Below are 16107 nucleotides of genomic sequence, written 5' to 3' on the forward strand. Positions count from 1 at the left end.
TCCTAAATAATATATTATTCCATAAATTAAATTTTTGAAGATTAATGATAAATTAAATTCTTTAATTTAAAAAAAGAAAATATTGTTCATTCGTTTATCTTTCAGAAAAATTTCTCTCATTTCTGCACTAGCCAAATATATTGAACACATTGGCACTTTAACTAATGTTAATTACTTGTACAATTTAAATATATTTGGTGCATACATTATCGTCCAAATGTTTAATAGCACTTATTGACATTAGAAACAAGTTTAAAATATTTTATTTTTACATATAATGTTAAAGAGATATTTAATCAATAAATAATAAAAATTTATTTTAAACAATTTAAATAACAATTTAATATAAATACAAATATAATTGCTTTAATAAACTATTATAATTTTGAAATGATATTGTTTTAAAATATAGTATTATCTATCTCTGAAATATATGAATACAGATTTAACTTATTCAGTAAATTATAAGATAAAAGAGATATATGTGATGAGAAGATACATACATAATATGTTATTTTTTTCTTATTGGAACATGAACCGATTTATCTTTATGGACAATAAAATTCTTTTAGATTATATTAACAAAACTACTAAAAAAAGGAATGAAGTTAAATCTGCAGAGTGAAATAGGAACAATGTATATTCACAACCATCTGTAGCGAATTATTTATCATTTGAAAATATATTATAAATATACATAAAATATATTAAATCACAAAGATATTAATTTAAATATATTAAAAAAGAAATGTTATAAAATAAGTTATAAAATTTAAACAATTATAAAAAAATTTTAACAAATTAAATTGAAAAAAATCAATTGTGTTAAAGCTATTATTAAAATTATTTTTACTTTAATTAAATTTTTATATATACTTATTTTATATATATAAACATATATATATTTTTAAATGCGATTAAACTTTTGGACGTAATTACTTATTTATATTTCTTTCATTGAATTCAAAAATTGTGAATATATTTATTATGCACCCCATAGATAAAATGGACAGATTTGTTTGATATATTCTGACAAACATGTAATATTTACTAGGACAATTTTTTTTAACGATAATTTGATTGTATTTAGATAAATACTGCCAAACATACTTCAATTTCAGGTATCGTATTCTAAATCTAAATTATTTTGCTGGTCTACATATTTTGAGGCTTTATTTAAAGCTTTGTGTAATTCTTGTATCTACTTTATTTCGGATCCTGTCCGCTAATATTTAATATTCAAGAGCCTCATTACTATAATTATTTTTAAATTACACTATTGATTTTTTAATCATATAAAACTTTTTTATTATATTAAAATTTAATAAAAAAGTTTTATAAGTGTTCAAAAGAACGAAAATGGCACCAGTCTTAAAATCACTGAAAACCGCTTTCGTTTATGTATTAATTTCTTGATATTGTACTTAAATAATAAAACGACAATAGATGAAATGAAAAGTACAAAATATATGAATAATTCTATAAAATCATATATCATTATATCATTATTATTTCATAAAATCATATCAAATTGATATTCTAAAATGTTTCTAAAATTAGGAAATGAACTAAGTATAGCAAATCAATGTGTAAATATTAGATTATCAAATAATGTCGAAAAGATACTTTTAGAAATAGAAATTGTAAATTTTTAAAATTCATATTAAAATAAATTTTAAAAATGGATTATATTTCTATCAGTCAGATTTATTTCTGAGTAATTCTGAGAAATTATTTGGAATTATTTTTGATACCTATTACTAAAAAGAGTCATTTGTATAGTACTAACTATTCCCTTAATTAATTATAATGCACTGGTGCATTTTACTTTCTGATTTCTACGTATTTGATCACGATCATATATATGTTTTGATCACGATGTTATTTTTTTTCTGATTGTAAAATATATGATCTATATCACATTAAATGCAATTTGAAATATATGTAAAAAAAAGAAGTTATTATTTGTTAAATAATCATGAATTATGCAACTTGTGCGTATACAGATTATATCAGTACCCCAATTGAAACTACAATTGTTCTAATCAATGAATATAGTTGGTCCATCTTATATATAAAAAATAATGTAAAATATTTTTACCAAATATTGCATAAAATACTATATCAAATGAAATAAAACGAACATTAGAAATAATATTACACATTAGTAGGTGGATCCATAGCACAAATGATAGATTTCATTACACTCGCAGCAGCTAAAGATGCGTAAGGTTGCCATTCTTTTATGCGAGAACCATCTTTATAATCAGAAATACCTCGAATAACGGCAAAACTTTCACGACAATTACCCAAAATACTTTCGACTACAGCATCCATTTCTGTATCAAATGCAAGAGCTCCAAAACGAACTGCAAATTTCTGTCTCAATTGATCATCACGTGCAATATATCTACCAGATGCTATAGGTGCTAAATGAATTCGTGGACAACCATTTATTCTGGAACATTGAATTAATTTTATAATGATAAATATAAAATAAATATGCTAAAAATTATTAAAAATTCATTAAATTTTTAAAACTACTAGTCGATAATATTAGAAATATAATAATAGAATATAAAAAAATTATGTAACTTATGACTACATTTATTGATAACTGATGAATGAGTTTATAAAAAAAAATATATATTTAATAACAATAATAACCTTTTATATATTGCATCTGAAGGTGCAGTAGGATGTGCAACTTCAATAACGTCTCTTTCACCAATAGCCATGTACAATTTATCAGACTCTGGTGGAGGTGATTTAAAATCATGCTCTGTTTGATTAGTCAAAATATCTAAACCTTCTCTCAAGTACGTTTGCCATGGAGGATTTGATTCATTTTCCGACTAGAATCATCAAGATAATTATTCTAAATCTTTACTGTAAATTCAAAAATGTAACAATTTACCTGATGTTTAAGATTAGCAGCAATTTCTTGAAGACATAAATTTGGTGGACAATACTCTTTGGTTTCAAAATGATAATCACCATTTTCATTTGTCTTTGCACTTTCACAATAAACATAGATATATTTATTATTTAAAGGAGTAGGATAAGATATAACCACATCACCAAGTCGTACATGTTTGTTATAATCTGTGTAATGTGGTACACCTCCTCCAATTCCAATTAAGAAAACAAAATCAACCTTTTGAAACGTACCTAAGAAAAATATAAAATATTTGGATAATATAAGGAATTATAAGATTCATCACAAATAAATTTATCAATTAAAAATAAATTGAAAAACTCAAATACTACCTAATAATCTGGTTGTTGTATTTCCTGCTGCAGTCATTGCTTCTCTTGTATGACCTACAGTTGGTAGTTTTGTGCATACAATTCTATGTGCACCAATATTGCCTAATGTGTAAACATTTGATTCACCTATAACAAAAATAATCTTACCTTATATCAAATGAATCTTTTACTATTAATTTTAAAATTTGTGTATGATACATGTGCTTTGTGCTACTATTAAAAGATTGGCACTGAATTTGTGTGTTCTATGTGACTAGATTAATTAAAAATAATTCATTCCAAACAGATGCAATTATATAAAATTATCATTTTCATTAATTTCATTTATACATATTTTTTTTTTAAAAGTAATAATTATCGAAATGTATTAATATTTCGTAAATTTTTTTAATATTTAAGATTTAATATTTTTTTTAATATTTATTTAATTTAAATTTTAATATTTAATTAATTACTCAATATGTTTGTATATAATAATATTTAAAAATACATAATATTGTATTAACATAATATTCAATGTTAAATTGAGCCAATCATATTATATATAATAGTAATAAATGATAAATTAAAAAAATAATTAAAAACTTCATTCTTAAATATTAATTAATGTAATATAAATTATTTATTTAAAAATTAAAAATAATAATTATAACAAATTATTATCAATCTTAAATAAGGAAATAAAAACAATATATCTTTCACACAAACAAAAAACAAAACACAAACAGATATATAAATAAAGAATATAATTTGTGATAATGTTAAACCATGCCCATTTAATGTGTATGATAAATTTAACTTAATTTGCTAATATTGCTGAAAGAATAAATATTTAAAGATGAAGACATATACATAATACATATATAATACATAAGATTATATTTTGAATTACAACATAAAAATATACTGTTTCTGCCATGAATAAAAAAGTATTTTAATAAAAAAATCTATTAGTATACATTTTTCACAGTACAGTAGCTCTGCGACGTTTCTTGAATTGGCAAGCAATTGGCAAGCTATAACGTTAAATGACATTGAAAAAAAAAAGAAACTATATTACAAACTACTTTACCAAAACGACATGTCACTCGCGGTATTCCATCTGTTGCATCAGGTGAGCTTGCTGTACCTAAAGTTTCATGCGTAGTAAAATATATATACACAACATATTTTGTACTTTTACCGTCATCTTATGTATAATATTATAATTATATAAACAGTTTTTTGTTTAAATTCAATATGAAATATAATAAATTATTTTGTATTTCAAAATAATAAAATTTAAAATTATATTTGAAGTTAAATATTCATATTATTTAAATTAAATAAAAAATAAATTCAAAATTAAATAAAAATTAAATTTAATGTATATTAATTTAAAAAAAAGAATTTCAAGAAACATACAAAAATTTAATTAATAGAACCTAATTTAATGTGAAAACTTATTTATTTATATTGTAAGATAAAAAACATAATATTTATAACAAATTAACATACCTCATACATTTTATATTTTTTTCATTATATAATTTATGAAAATTAATTGATAAAAGTAATTGATAAAGAATAATTATATGATAAATAAAATAAAATCTTACCAACAGTAGTATAACGGACAAATGTTTCTTTGTTTTCAATCATTGAATCAACTGCTAATTTTTCACAATATTGTGCAGTAATAATTGCTATAGTAGGCTGTTTTGCATTTGCCATTGTTGGCATTTGTTTTACAACCTAAAAGATAATAAATAATTTTTTATGTTTAATATCTTATAATTATTACAAATAATTATATTTAAAATAGATCATTAATTGATATATATTCATTTATCACAATAAAAATATTCAAATTTACTTGAACTTGTGTGTCTTGATGTACAACTCTAGTAAAAGCTCCATGTTCCATTGCTTTAACTACACCTTTCTCTTGCAATTCTTTTAATTTTACTTCAACAGCAGAAGGATCCCAGCCATGTTCTCTATAGTAATTACATATACTGAAATACTTATTCTTTAATAATTAATCAATTTTTTACAATAAAAATCTTACTTTGCTATGTCAATTATTGTTATTGGATTTGGATAAGCAGATTCAATAAGTTCAAGTACTTTTTCTATTGTCAATTCAACCACTTGACCAATAACTGTTTCATCTGTTGATACTATTAAACAGACAAATTAAATATTATTTAATCTTTTAAATATATTATATGATTCTGTAAAATATATAAATATTTATTAAAAAATAAATTGTGTGTAATTATTTTTTAAAATATTTAATAAATAAAATAAACTACAATTTGTGTATTTATGTATACTAAACATGTGTCTATCATATTACATATATCGTGAAAAGCTACTTGAAACTTAAAATAAGAATGTAATTTATACTACTAATGCCTTTTATAGAATTGCTGACATAGAAATCAAATCTAAAAATTTTATATGGCAATAAGTGACCATGAATACAAGGTGAATGATTTTTATGGATATGTTAGTGTTGAAGTAAATAATAAAATAGAAATTATAAAATGTCATACAATTAAATTAATATATATTAAATTTATCATTAATGTGTATATTAAACTAAAAATAAATTTTGTGAAATATAATTTAAATTATATTTTTTCCTATACTTATATAATATAAATTTAATAATTTATATTATTTTAAAATATTTAATTTTCTTTTATCATTTAATTTTTTTCTAATTTATTTTACACTATATTAAAAGTTTGAATTAAACAAAATAAAAATATTATTGCATTCATAATCATGCATTTATATTATATATTATATAAAACACTCTAAATATAATACACTCCAAAAGTAAGACATACATATATCTAATTTCAATGAGATAAATAAATATAAGAATTTTTCTTTTTAAATAAGTTACAAATTTAAAAAAGAAAGTAAAAAAAATGAATTGAAATGATTGCAAATTGTAACTTTCATTGTTGATTAAAATAAAGATTAAAATGTATCATAAATGTTTTAATATTGGATTAATGCAAAAACTAACAAAAACATTGTGTTAAGCCAATGTTGTTATGATAACTACTTCATTGCATGAAGCAATAGAACATATATTTACCGGTCAATATAAGAATTGAATTTTTTTATATTTAATTGAATTATTTTTTTGTCATACATTATATATTCTATTTTTTAAAAATATATTTTTTTATACATAATTATCAAAATATATATCAATAAATCAAATAAAATTATAATAAAATTAAAGATAAATAAAAAAATTCTATATAAAATTTTTTTCATGTTTGACCGGCAAATATCTATTTGTTATTATATTTTATATAATAGCCTGCATATAAAATATTAATAAACATAAATCGCAATAAAATATGCAATTTTTTCATTGTCTCCAACCTGATTTCCAATTAATTTTCTTATATGGAAGTGTGAACAGTATATGACCAGTATCAGCTGTGAATAACAGAGATTAAAAATAACATTTTTATTTCATATGAATGAATAGATTATATGCATATAAAATGTACACAAGTAACACGAGCAGCTCAAATGTTAAGTGTACATTTCCTTCAGTTTCAGTTGTAATGTATACTTGAGACACACTGCTCCAATATCTTTTAATAAAGATCATTTAGTTCAATAAATCTAATCAAATAAATCTTGATGCTATCTCTACTTAAAAAATTAAAAGTCATTTTATATGTTTTTATTAACAGAAAAAAGTATTATATTTAAAAATAATTTTTTAAAGTAAAAATTAAATAGTTAATATACTTATGAGTAATATAAAATACAATATTATTAATAATAATAATATTAATGTATATATAAGATATAATATTTTTAGCTATAAAACTATCATTTGTTATATATATAAAAAAATATATAATCAAATCATATATAAAAGAAAATATTATATATATATATTTATTTATTTATTATATATATATAATATATTATATATATTAACAATTTGTATAATGTTTTAATAAAATAAAAATAAATATATTATACTTACATGGTCTAGTTGGAAGATTAATTGGTTCTTCAAGTTGTTTCAATTCTACTTCTATCTTTTTAATAGTAGAATACTTATGCAACATTAACTTCATTATTTTCTTTATAAATCCAACATAATCTGTAACAAAACCATGTAATTTATTGAAATTATATATGTTATAATTATTAAAAAAAATTCTTTTAAAATAGCAACATGGAATAATTAATATATAATACTTTAAGATTAAAATTAGCTTATATCTACGCATTATAATAGATCAATATTTCTATAATTAAATTTAATAGTTTAATTATAAAAAATTATTTTTAATTATAAAATATATCTATGCTTATAGATTATTATTATACATAATAATTTTAATAAATTTAAAATGATCTTTACCTCTTGGAAATTCCTTAGGACTAACTAATTCCCTAAAGAATTCTTGTGCCACACTGGGATGTTCTATCTCTGAAAGTGTATCTATAAACCAAAACTGAAGAGTTCTGGATTCTTGTGTATGTTTTCCACTTTGAGCACTCACTAAGAATACTCTAAATTGTAAACAAAGATGTGCCGGATGAACTTCTCCATTTGTTACTGTAAAAATTTTATGATATCATTTTTTTATACTAATATTATTTCAATATACTAAATAATTATAAAATTTTATGTACCAGTAATTGCTTGTTTATTAATAACTATTCCTTTATGATCTCCTCCAGCAACATGAACATTATTCTCATTTCCATTTTCTGTTGGCGATTCTAAAGTCTGCCTTTCTATTATAATAGTTGTAGAATTTGCAGTTTTAGATTTTGGAGTCATGACAATGTGTTCTAATAAATGAAAAAAAACATGAATAAAATTAATCAATCAGTATAAATTAACAGTTTTATATATAAAAAAAAAAATAAATAATAGAATTATAGCAATTATTTATCATTATTTAAATAAAAAATGTATTTAAAAATCAATTTAAATTCTATAAATATAAATATAAAACTGTTAACTAAATATTATTATATAAAAAATAATTCATTATATTAAATAAAATTAAATCTTATGTTTAAATAAATTTATTATTAAAAAAATTTTATTTTTTTATATACTTACCTGTCTTTTTATCATCCATTTTAAATATCGTTTACTTTATCTTTTATCTGTTTCAAGTAATTTTTTATGGCATTAAATAAATAATAGATAACAAGAGGAACATTTAAATTTAACAAAAGTAATCTGCTCGAACTCGTTCGTTCAATAGCAACTATCGTTCTCTACTGCTCGACTTTTTAATCGCCTTCCTATTCGTTACTGTCCCACCACAATACTTGCGCCTGTCAAAACGATATATATAACCTCTTTATTCTTTCTAGTCAGCTTTTCCTGGATATAATAAAAGTATATCTTTAAAAGGTAGTGCATAATAGAAAAGATGCACAAAGTTCATTAGCACAAGAAATAGGTGATGTTAGGTGATCGACTTGAATACTTATCGAAACAGTTATCGATCGAATTGGTATGACACATGCCACCGCCCTACGCCACACTTATATTTAGGTATGACGCGAATTTCAATATGTCATTTGTTTTTTAAGTATTAATGAGATATATTATAGTTACTATAATGTACTTACATTCGATCACAATAATGTATTATATATGTACATATATTTCTATTTATTATATAAAAAATTCTATTATTAATATCATTCATTAAAAATACACTACAATCAATATCTAGTAAATAAAAATAGCATAAATAAATATAATTTAATAAAAAATAACTTTCTTTATAATACAATATTCTTGTTAATAATTATTACTTATTAACAAGATTATATTTACAATTACAATTATTCTAATTTTTGAACCATAAATTTTAGTATATTATTATATAGAGAATTTGATCTCAATTTATTTATACTTTTTATATATTTATATTTCATATATTAAATATAATATTTGAAAATAATTAATTACATAAAATAATTATAAATAATTATAACATTCTATATTGTATAAGAAAATTATATTTAAATGTATTAAATTTAATATTAATAAAAAGTTTATAAAAATAAATTATGTTAAATCATTTTATAAATTATGATACATTCACAATATCACTATAATAAATTTAAAAGATATGTATTAAGTCTTAAAAATCATACTTTATGAACGATCAAAACTTCATCACAGTTCTTTATAAATATCATAAGTTGGTCAACTTGTTTCTGTTTTTATGTATCTAGTAAAAAAATTTGAATAAGAATTGTGGAATTTACTTCATAAAATTTATTGTATGTATAAAATTAAATATACAATTTTTATCAATATATATGTTTAAAAATTAATTTATTTAATAATTTAATTAATTTATTTAAAATATTTGAAAATATTATTTATTAATATACAATTAATATTATTTACTATATAATTACTAACTTATAAATTGTATTATTTATTTAATATATTAAATTTCATCAAGAATTTATAAATATATTTTTGGTTTTATACATGGTTTTATATTAAGATATAATAAAAAATTGCAATATAATTTTTTATAATTTTTTATAATTTATTGTTTATTATTTCTTTTTTTATGTATTATATATGTATTGAAAATATTTAAGGCCAATATTAATCGATAATTAATATACAATGGAAGTTTTATTTGTATTTGATATTTATATTTCAATATGAAATTGAAAACAGTCATATATTTATGATATAGTTCTTTTTATAATTTCTAGTTATTTTTAAAGTTATTTAAAAATATAAATTTGTTTTTTATTGATAGTTAATATTAAAAAATTTATAAATTATGATTTTATAAATATTTTCTCTTTATTAAATTTAATTTTCTAGATATTTATTTACGATGATTAATTTTGATTAATTAAAATAATAAATATATTCGCTTATTTCATAATAATTTTTATTTTTAATCAAATTTAATTGTTCAAAATATATTGAAATTAATTTCATTTTTATAATTAAATTTTGAAGATAATATATTTTACTATCATAATTGTACTCGTATCGTATTTTTAAAATCGATCATTTTTGTTATTTCGAACTGTTCATTATGAAATAAATAGATTTATATTATTAATTTTTTTTAAAATAATATAAAAAATAATATTTATTGTGTGTTTAAATCGTTTTGTGGATTTTAAATCTAAAATTTCTTTTTAATAATTGAAAAGTGTTAAAATTATAAAAAGAAATTTATTGGTTATAAATTCAATAATAATTTATATATATATATATATATATATATATATATATATAAAGAAACATAAAAAGGACAAAAAAAATACATTAATATATTGAATAAAGATAGATTTCTATATTAGATTAACTATGAATTAATTATATATGATCTTTAAAGAAAATAAATTTCTTATTTCTTGAAATTAATAAAATAATACTATTTAATTTATTATATATATATATATATTATATTTATATGTATGTAGGTAAGCCGACTCTTTGATTTGTCAGGACGTCAAAGCAATGCCACGTACTAGGCTTTAAAGTTGATTCAGCATACGCTCTTACTGATGAATTACAATACATTTAATCATATAACTTCGTAGACCGCGTATCTCGAAGCGTTTAAGCATTTTTTATATTTATGTTAAACTACTACTTTGTATTGTGTGTGAAAAGAACTCGAATTGGACAAATAAAATATGAACTCTTTCAAAATATAATATTCTGTAAGTAAAGTTTAATTGTGTTTTATTTTATATATTTCATTCATTCATTAGTAAATAGAATTAGAAATATAAGAAAATATAATAATCATTTATCACGATGTCAATATAACCTATGTTAAATTATGTTAAAGAAAATTTAGATTTAAAAAAATATATTTTTGCTTTTATTAAGTATTTTGATAGAGAAAAAGAAATATATATTTATTTTATTCAATATATGTATCTATTTTTTTGAAATTGTTGATTTCTAAAATTATTAATTTAAATTTATTATATTATTTATTTTCTAAATTTATTATTATTATTATTTACTTTTTGTTCGATTTCAGAATGTAATAACATGAGAAAAGGAAATTAACTTTTTAGAATTCTGTAAAATGTATATAATTCTGGGGGAATTCTCTTGCATGCAGTTTCATAACTGTGATGATAATTATCGAAATGAACTAAAAAAAGAAACGATATTTAAACAAAGATCGAAGATCAGTTTATATTATGAATAATCCTATAGTCTGTATCAAACGATAAATAATAATCTAGATATTAAATTTCACAAGAGATTTCTCGGAATGTGATGGAATTAAAATTTTTATATAGATTATATCGGTTTTATCGTATATATAGATAATTATTTTATAATTTTAAGGATACGCTATATCTAGTTAAAGTTTCATTAAAAAAATAATATTACTTATTTTTATTTTTCATGAATGCACACAAATTTAATTATACAGCATAGAAAAATTTTCCGTATTTATTAATCATGCTTTATCTCACAACATTTTTTACATTAATATTTTTGTTATAACATTCATTATGTAAAAAATTCCATGTATGAATTCATCGGATTTAAAAGGAAATCCAAAAGGAAAAAACTCATAAAAAGAAATAAATAGATTGAAAATTGTTAAATATAGTCATTTAATTTGATGAACTAAGAAGGATTTCATTATCAAAACAAATTTTTGAAACAAGTCACTTGGAATAAATTTTAAATTTTGGAAAGAAGAATATTTATAAAAAATATTTGTTTAAATATGTAGGTATCAAATATCAACGTTCTATTCATAATTTTAATTAATTATAGTTTTTAATTATATATGATTATATATTTAATTATTTTTTATATTTATATATATTTTATATAAATTATTTATCTTATTTTTATACTAAACGAAGATTTTTAAATTAAAATTCTTATCAAATCTCAGAAACTAATTTAATCCGAATTATTTATTATACCAACAGGATTGTTGTTTTGAGCGGATTATAAATATAGAATAAGAGTGAAAATGTTCCTTCAAGAAGAAATTTTTACAATAATAGTAATTTAATGTTTACCGCTATAATATAAACATAATATATTATATTTTGGAATAGAATATTGTTTAAAAAGGTAAAAAAAGAAATAATCAATGTATAAATATAATAAATATCGTCAAGAATCTCGATTTACAAGATATTTAAAGGAATAGAATATTATATCAATTTAATTTTACCAAATTAAATTGAATATTTTAATAATTTTAAAAATAGAAAAAATATTCAAAAATTTCTTTAACATTCGAAATCATGAGTACCAATGAATCGATCTGATTGTTTTCTTTCGATAATATCGTTCTATCTTTTTCAGGAATCGATGTATAATTGGCGATCTCTCATCTCATTCTTTTATTTTTCACATGTATTAGACATATGGATATTATTATATAATTCGTCATGTACCATCAAATTCTTTTATATATTATTGGCATTATAGAATCGGGAATAGAAACATAAAAAATATTTTCCTTTTTATATAAATAATATTTAAGATAATAATATTTTAATAATTTAATTTTATAACAATATTTAGAATATTCGTCCTCGATAAATATCATTCGATGTTTCAAAAGGATCAATTAAAACAAGTTAATTAGGATGGAGGATGAGAAACGGGATCAAAATAAATTTTCTATTTTTAAAATTTTTTTGAGAATTTTATCCTGGTATTCTATTCTCTTTTTTCTTAGAAAAAACATTGAAGATGCATAGAATGATTGTAATATTCTAGATATATTATAATATACTTCTATTTATAAGTACATTAGTTGGAGATAACTTATTTTTATCGAGAATGAATTGGTATTTATTCTTTTGAGATTGGAAAGAATTTTATAGAGAACTCATTAAAAAAAATTCATCCAGTTTTATGATAACAATCATACAAATTAATTGCTCGAATCAATAATTGAATTAATAATGAATTAATAATTTTAAATAATAAAAAATAATAATATTTTTATATAATAAATCTCTATTATGTTTTGTCTTTTTAACATAAAATCTAAATTAAATTTATTGAAAATTAAAGTTTTAAAATATATATTCACATTATCATTGTTGATAATTGTTAAATTAAAAATTTGAAGAATTTTGTATTGTTATATGATTTATTTTTAATTATATATATGATAATCGATATAATATTGTTATGTAAAAAAAAAACAGGAAATTTAATCTATGATAATATAGATATCAAATGTAAAAATGTTTATTTATCTGATAAGATTACCGTAGAGTTTGACAGTTTTTATGTGTTTGCAGATGTTTAAACATTTAGAAGTATTGTTTAAACATAGAAGGATCATCACTTTAATAAATATCTGGAAAAGAAAAAAACGTCGAACGATAATCTTAAATATAGATCTATATAGATCTTAAATATAGAAAGGTAAGCAATATTCTTCTTTAAATATTTTTGTTAACATTGTAATTTATAATTAACATTATAATTTTTTGAAAATTGATAGAAATTTATTTTTTCTTTTTCTTTTTTCAATCGTTTCTATCGGATGATATTAAAACGTACAAATGAAAAGAATTAATAAAATAAGATCCATGATGCAGTTGGAAGAAGAGTTAAAATTATTGAATATTAATCCATGTGTCAAATGTATTGGAGAAAAAAAACTGATTTACGATTGTTTAAATAAGGATCAAAAGAAAGTATATGAGGATATATGCAATTTATTTAAGAAAAAAGATAATGCAATTATTGTGATTAATACTCCAAGCGGGACCGGTAAAACATTTCTTTTATCTACTTTCGTCGCAAATTATGAGAAACCCGTAACATATATTACATTCAGAAAAGACCAAGCAAGTGAAATTTCATTGAAGAAGATTAAAACATACACGTATATATCCTTTAATATGCATTATTTCAATCTATCATATCATGGTGCGATTCAAATGTTTAAATCGTGCGGATCTGACGAAGTCAAAGAACTTCATAATTTAATAGTATCATCTAAAAAATTTGTCTGTGAAGACACAGCTATTTTTATTATAGATATGTATACTATATTATCGCCAAATATGTTGCTTTTGTTATATATACTATCGCTTAAACATCGACTGCATTTAATTTTTGCTGGATATCACATGCAGTTAAATGGAATCAATAAATCTTTATATCATAATGAAAACAATTTTCACATTATTCAGATATTTAACGATTTGATGATAAATCAATTAACTAATACACGAATATGTGATACTGTACTTGAAGATAAATTGACGTGTTTTCAAAAACTTATTCAACAATTCAAACCTGTTGGAAATATCAAATTTTATTATAATTTGCGTTATTTCTTTTATTCTCTTTTTCGATCAAAATATTTCACTGAGGAACGTTTTGATACTGTTTATATAGCTCAAACTCATCGTAAAATTACAATGCGTTTATCTCGTTTTATTCAATATTTGCAGTCGATAGGAAAACCGTATGTTGAAGCGCCATATTTCTATCATGATTCAAATGATTTTATCGTGCCTCTTTTTCCAAAACGTAAAGAATCAAAGAACGTAAGGATGAAATTTTTTCCTACTTTGATATTAGTAGAAGGATACAAATATATATATATTAACGAAGATGGCATTAACAATATTGTTGTATTGGAAAATATAGTGTACGAAGATAATGAAATTAAATGTTTAAGAATTCGTTTTGAAAATAATTATAATCGTATTGAAGAAATCAAACGAATCAAACTTAATTATTATCAGATTTTACCAGCCTATCGTCTTTGGTTATTGAGGAATGTTATACATACAGATGAATTATGGCAATTTCCTTTACGTCCTTACACGCTAACATATCATGCTGCTTTAGGACGTACAATTGAAAAAATAAAAGTAGAGCTAAATATTGAGAATTTTGCCAATTTTTTGTACATTGGTCTTAGTTGTATACGTCACGAATCTGATATCCATAAAATTCATGATGAACAAAATCTTTTAAGCTATATGGTAACAGATTATATGGAAAATGTACGAAATGATACTAAATATTATTACAATTGTCCAGTGATAGAATATGACAAACAAGAAATTTTGGCGTGTATTACTAATAAAAGGCCTAATAAATTTATAGATAATATTAATTGGACAACTGTCAATTGTGTGAATTTATTTGAAAAAAATAACGTATTTTTACGTATTGCACGTAGTGTATATCAAGAATCATTACTTGAAAAAAAAGAAGTAAATACACCATTGATGCAAATTGCAAAATTTGTCAAAAAAAATCCACATGTAATACTTGAAACGATTAAAATGGTAAAATTGAAGAAAAAAGAAGATATCGAATCATTAGTTTATTTAAGAAATGAATATTATCAATGGCTTGCTGCAACTGAAAAAAGCGATTAAAAATTTGCAAGTAAATATAAGAAATTGTTACTTTAATTTTGAAGTTAATATTATTGAAAATATTAATTTTTTTAAAGATATAACTTAATATTTTTTACATATATATATATATAACTTTAATAAATTTAAAAATTTTTGATATATACTATTTTTATAATTAATATAAAAGGAATATTTTATATTTTTATACTCAAAAATATATTTTTATATTATAATTTTTTGTCATTTTTTTTTAAGAAAAATATTGTTTTAATTATTGATATATATAATATATGTAATATACAATATATATATATATATATTTTTATATGTATATTATATATATAAATATATATTGTATGTAAAAAATTTAAATCATATTATTATTAAAATAACGTGAAATTATTATCAATTAAAATTTAAAAATAACAATTTATGTTT

At 20.2% G+C, this 16107-nt stretch overlaps 2 protein-coding genes across 6 annotated transcripts; one reads left to right on the top strand and one right to left on the bottom strand.

Annotated features, from left to right (window-relative positions):
• Positions 1–1941: 1941 nt before the first annotated feature.
• Positions 1942–8587, bottom strand: LOC108000254 (uncharacterized). 4 transcript variants are annotated; one of them, XM_062086665.1, is made up of 13 exons: positions 8384–8587; positions 7945–8106; positions 7670–7867; positions 7286–7405; positions 6664–6720; positions 5321–5432; positions 5126–5249; positions 4869–5004; positions 4343–4399; positions 3271–3396; positions 2918–3171; positions 2668–2855; positions 1942–2458 (listed from the first exon to the last, which is right to left on the bottom strand). In XM_062086665.1, exons 1-13 carry the CDS (start codon positions 8400–8402, stop codon positions 2158–2160), a joined length of 1854 nt encoding a protein of 617 aa, XP_061942649.1. In that variant the 5' UTR covers positions 8403–8587; the 3' UTR covers positions 1942–2157. The 4 variants fall into 4 exon arrangements, with proteins under 4 accessions (XP_061942649.1, XP_061942650.1, XP_061942651.1 ...); XM_062086666.1 differs by lacking the exon at positions 6664–6720 and having other exon boundaries at positions 8384–8526; XM_062086667.1 differs by lacking the exon at positions 4343–4399 and having other exon boundaries at positions 8384–8526.
• Positions 8588–8687: 100 nt separating this feature from the next.
• On the top strand, positions 8688–15902 carry LOC108001052 (uncharacterized). Of its 2 annotated transcripts, XM_062086669.1 has the most exons (6): positions 8688–8827; positions 10750–10992; positions 11322–12031; positions 12241–12388; positions 13579–13705; positions 13854–15902. In XM_062086669.1, exon 6 carries the CDS (start codon positions 13873–13875, stop codon positions 15685–15687), a length of 1815 nt encoding a protein of 604 aa, XP_061942653.1. In that variant the 5' UTR covers positions 8688–8827; positions 10750–10992; positions 11322–12031; positions 12241–12388; positions 13579–13705; positions 13854–13872; the 3' UTR covers positions 15688–15902. The 2 variants fall into 2 exon arrangements, with proteins under 2 accessions (XP_061942653.1, XP_016917358.2); XM_017061869.3 differs by lacking the exons at positions 11322–12031; positions 12241–12388.
• The last annotated feature ends 205 nt before the right edge of the window (positions 15903–16107 follow it).

Source organism: Apis cerana, linkage group LG16, assembly GCF_029169275.1.
Source record: "Apis cerana isolate GH-2021 linkage group LG16, AcerK_1.0, whole genome shotgun sequence".
Lineage (NCBI taxonomy): Eukaryota > Metazoa > Arthropoda > Insecta > Hymenoptera > Apidae > Apis > Apis cerana.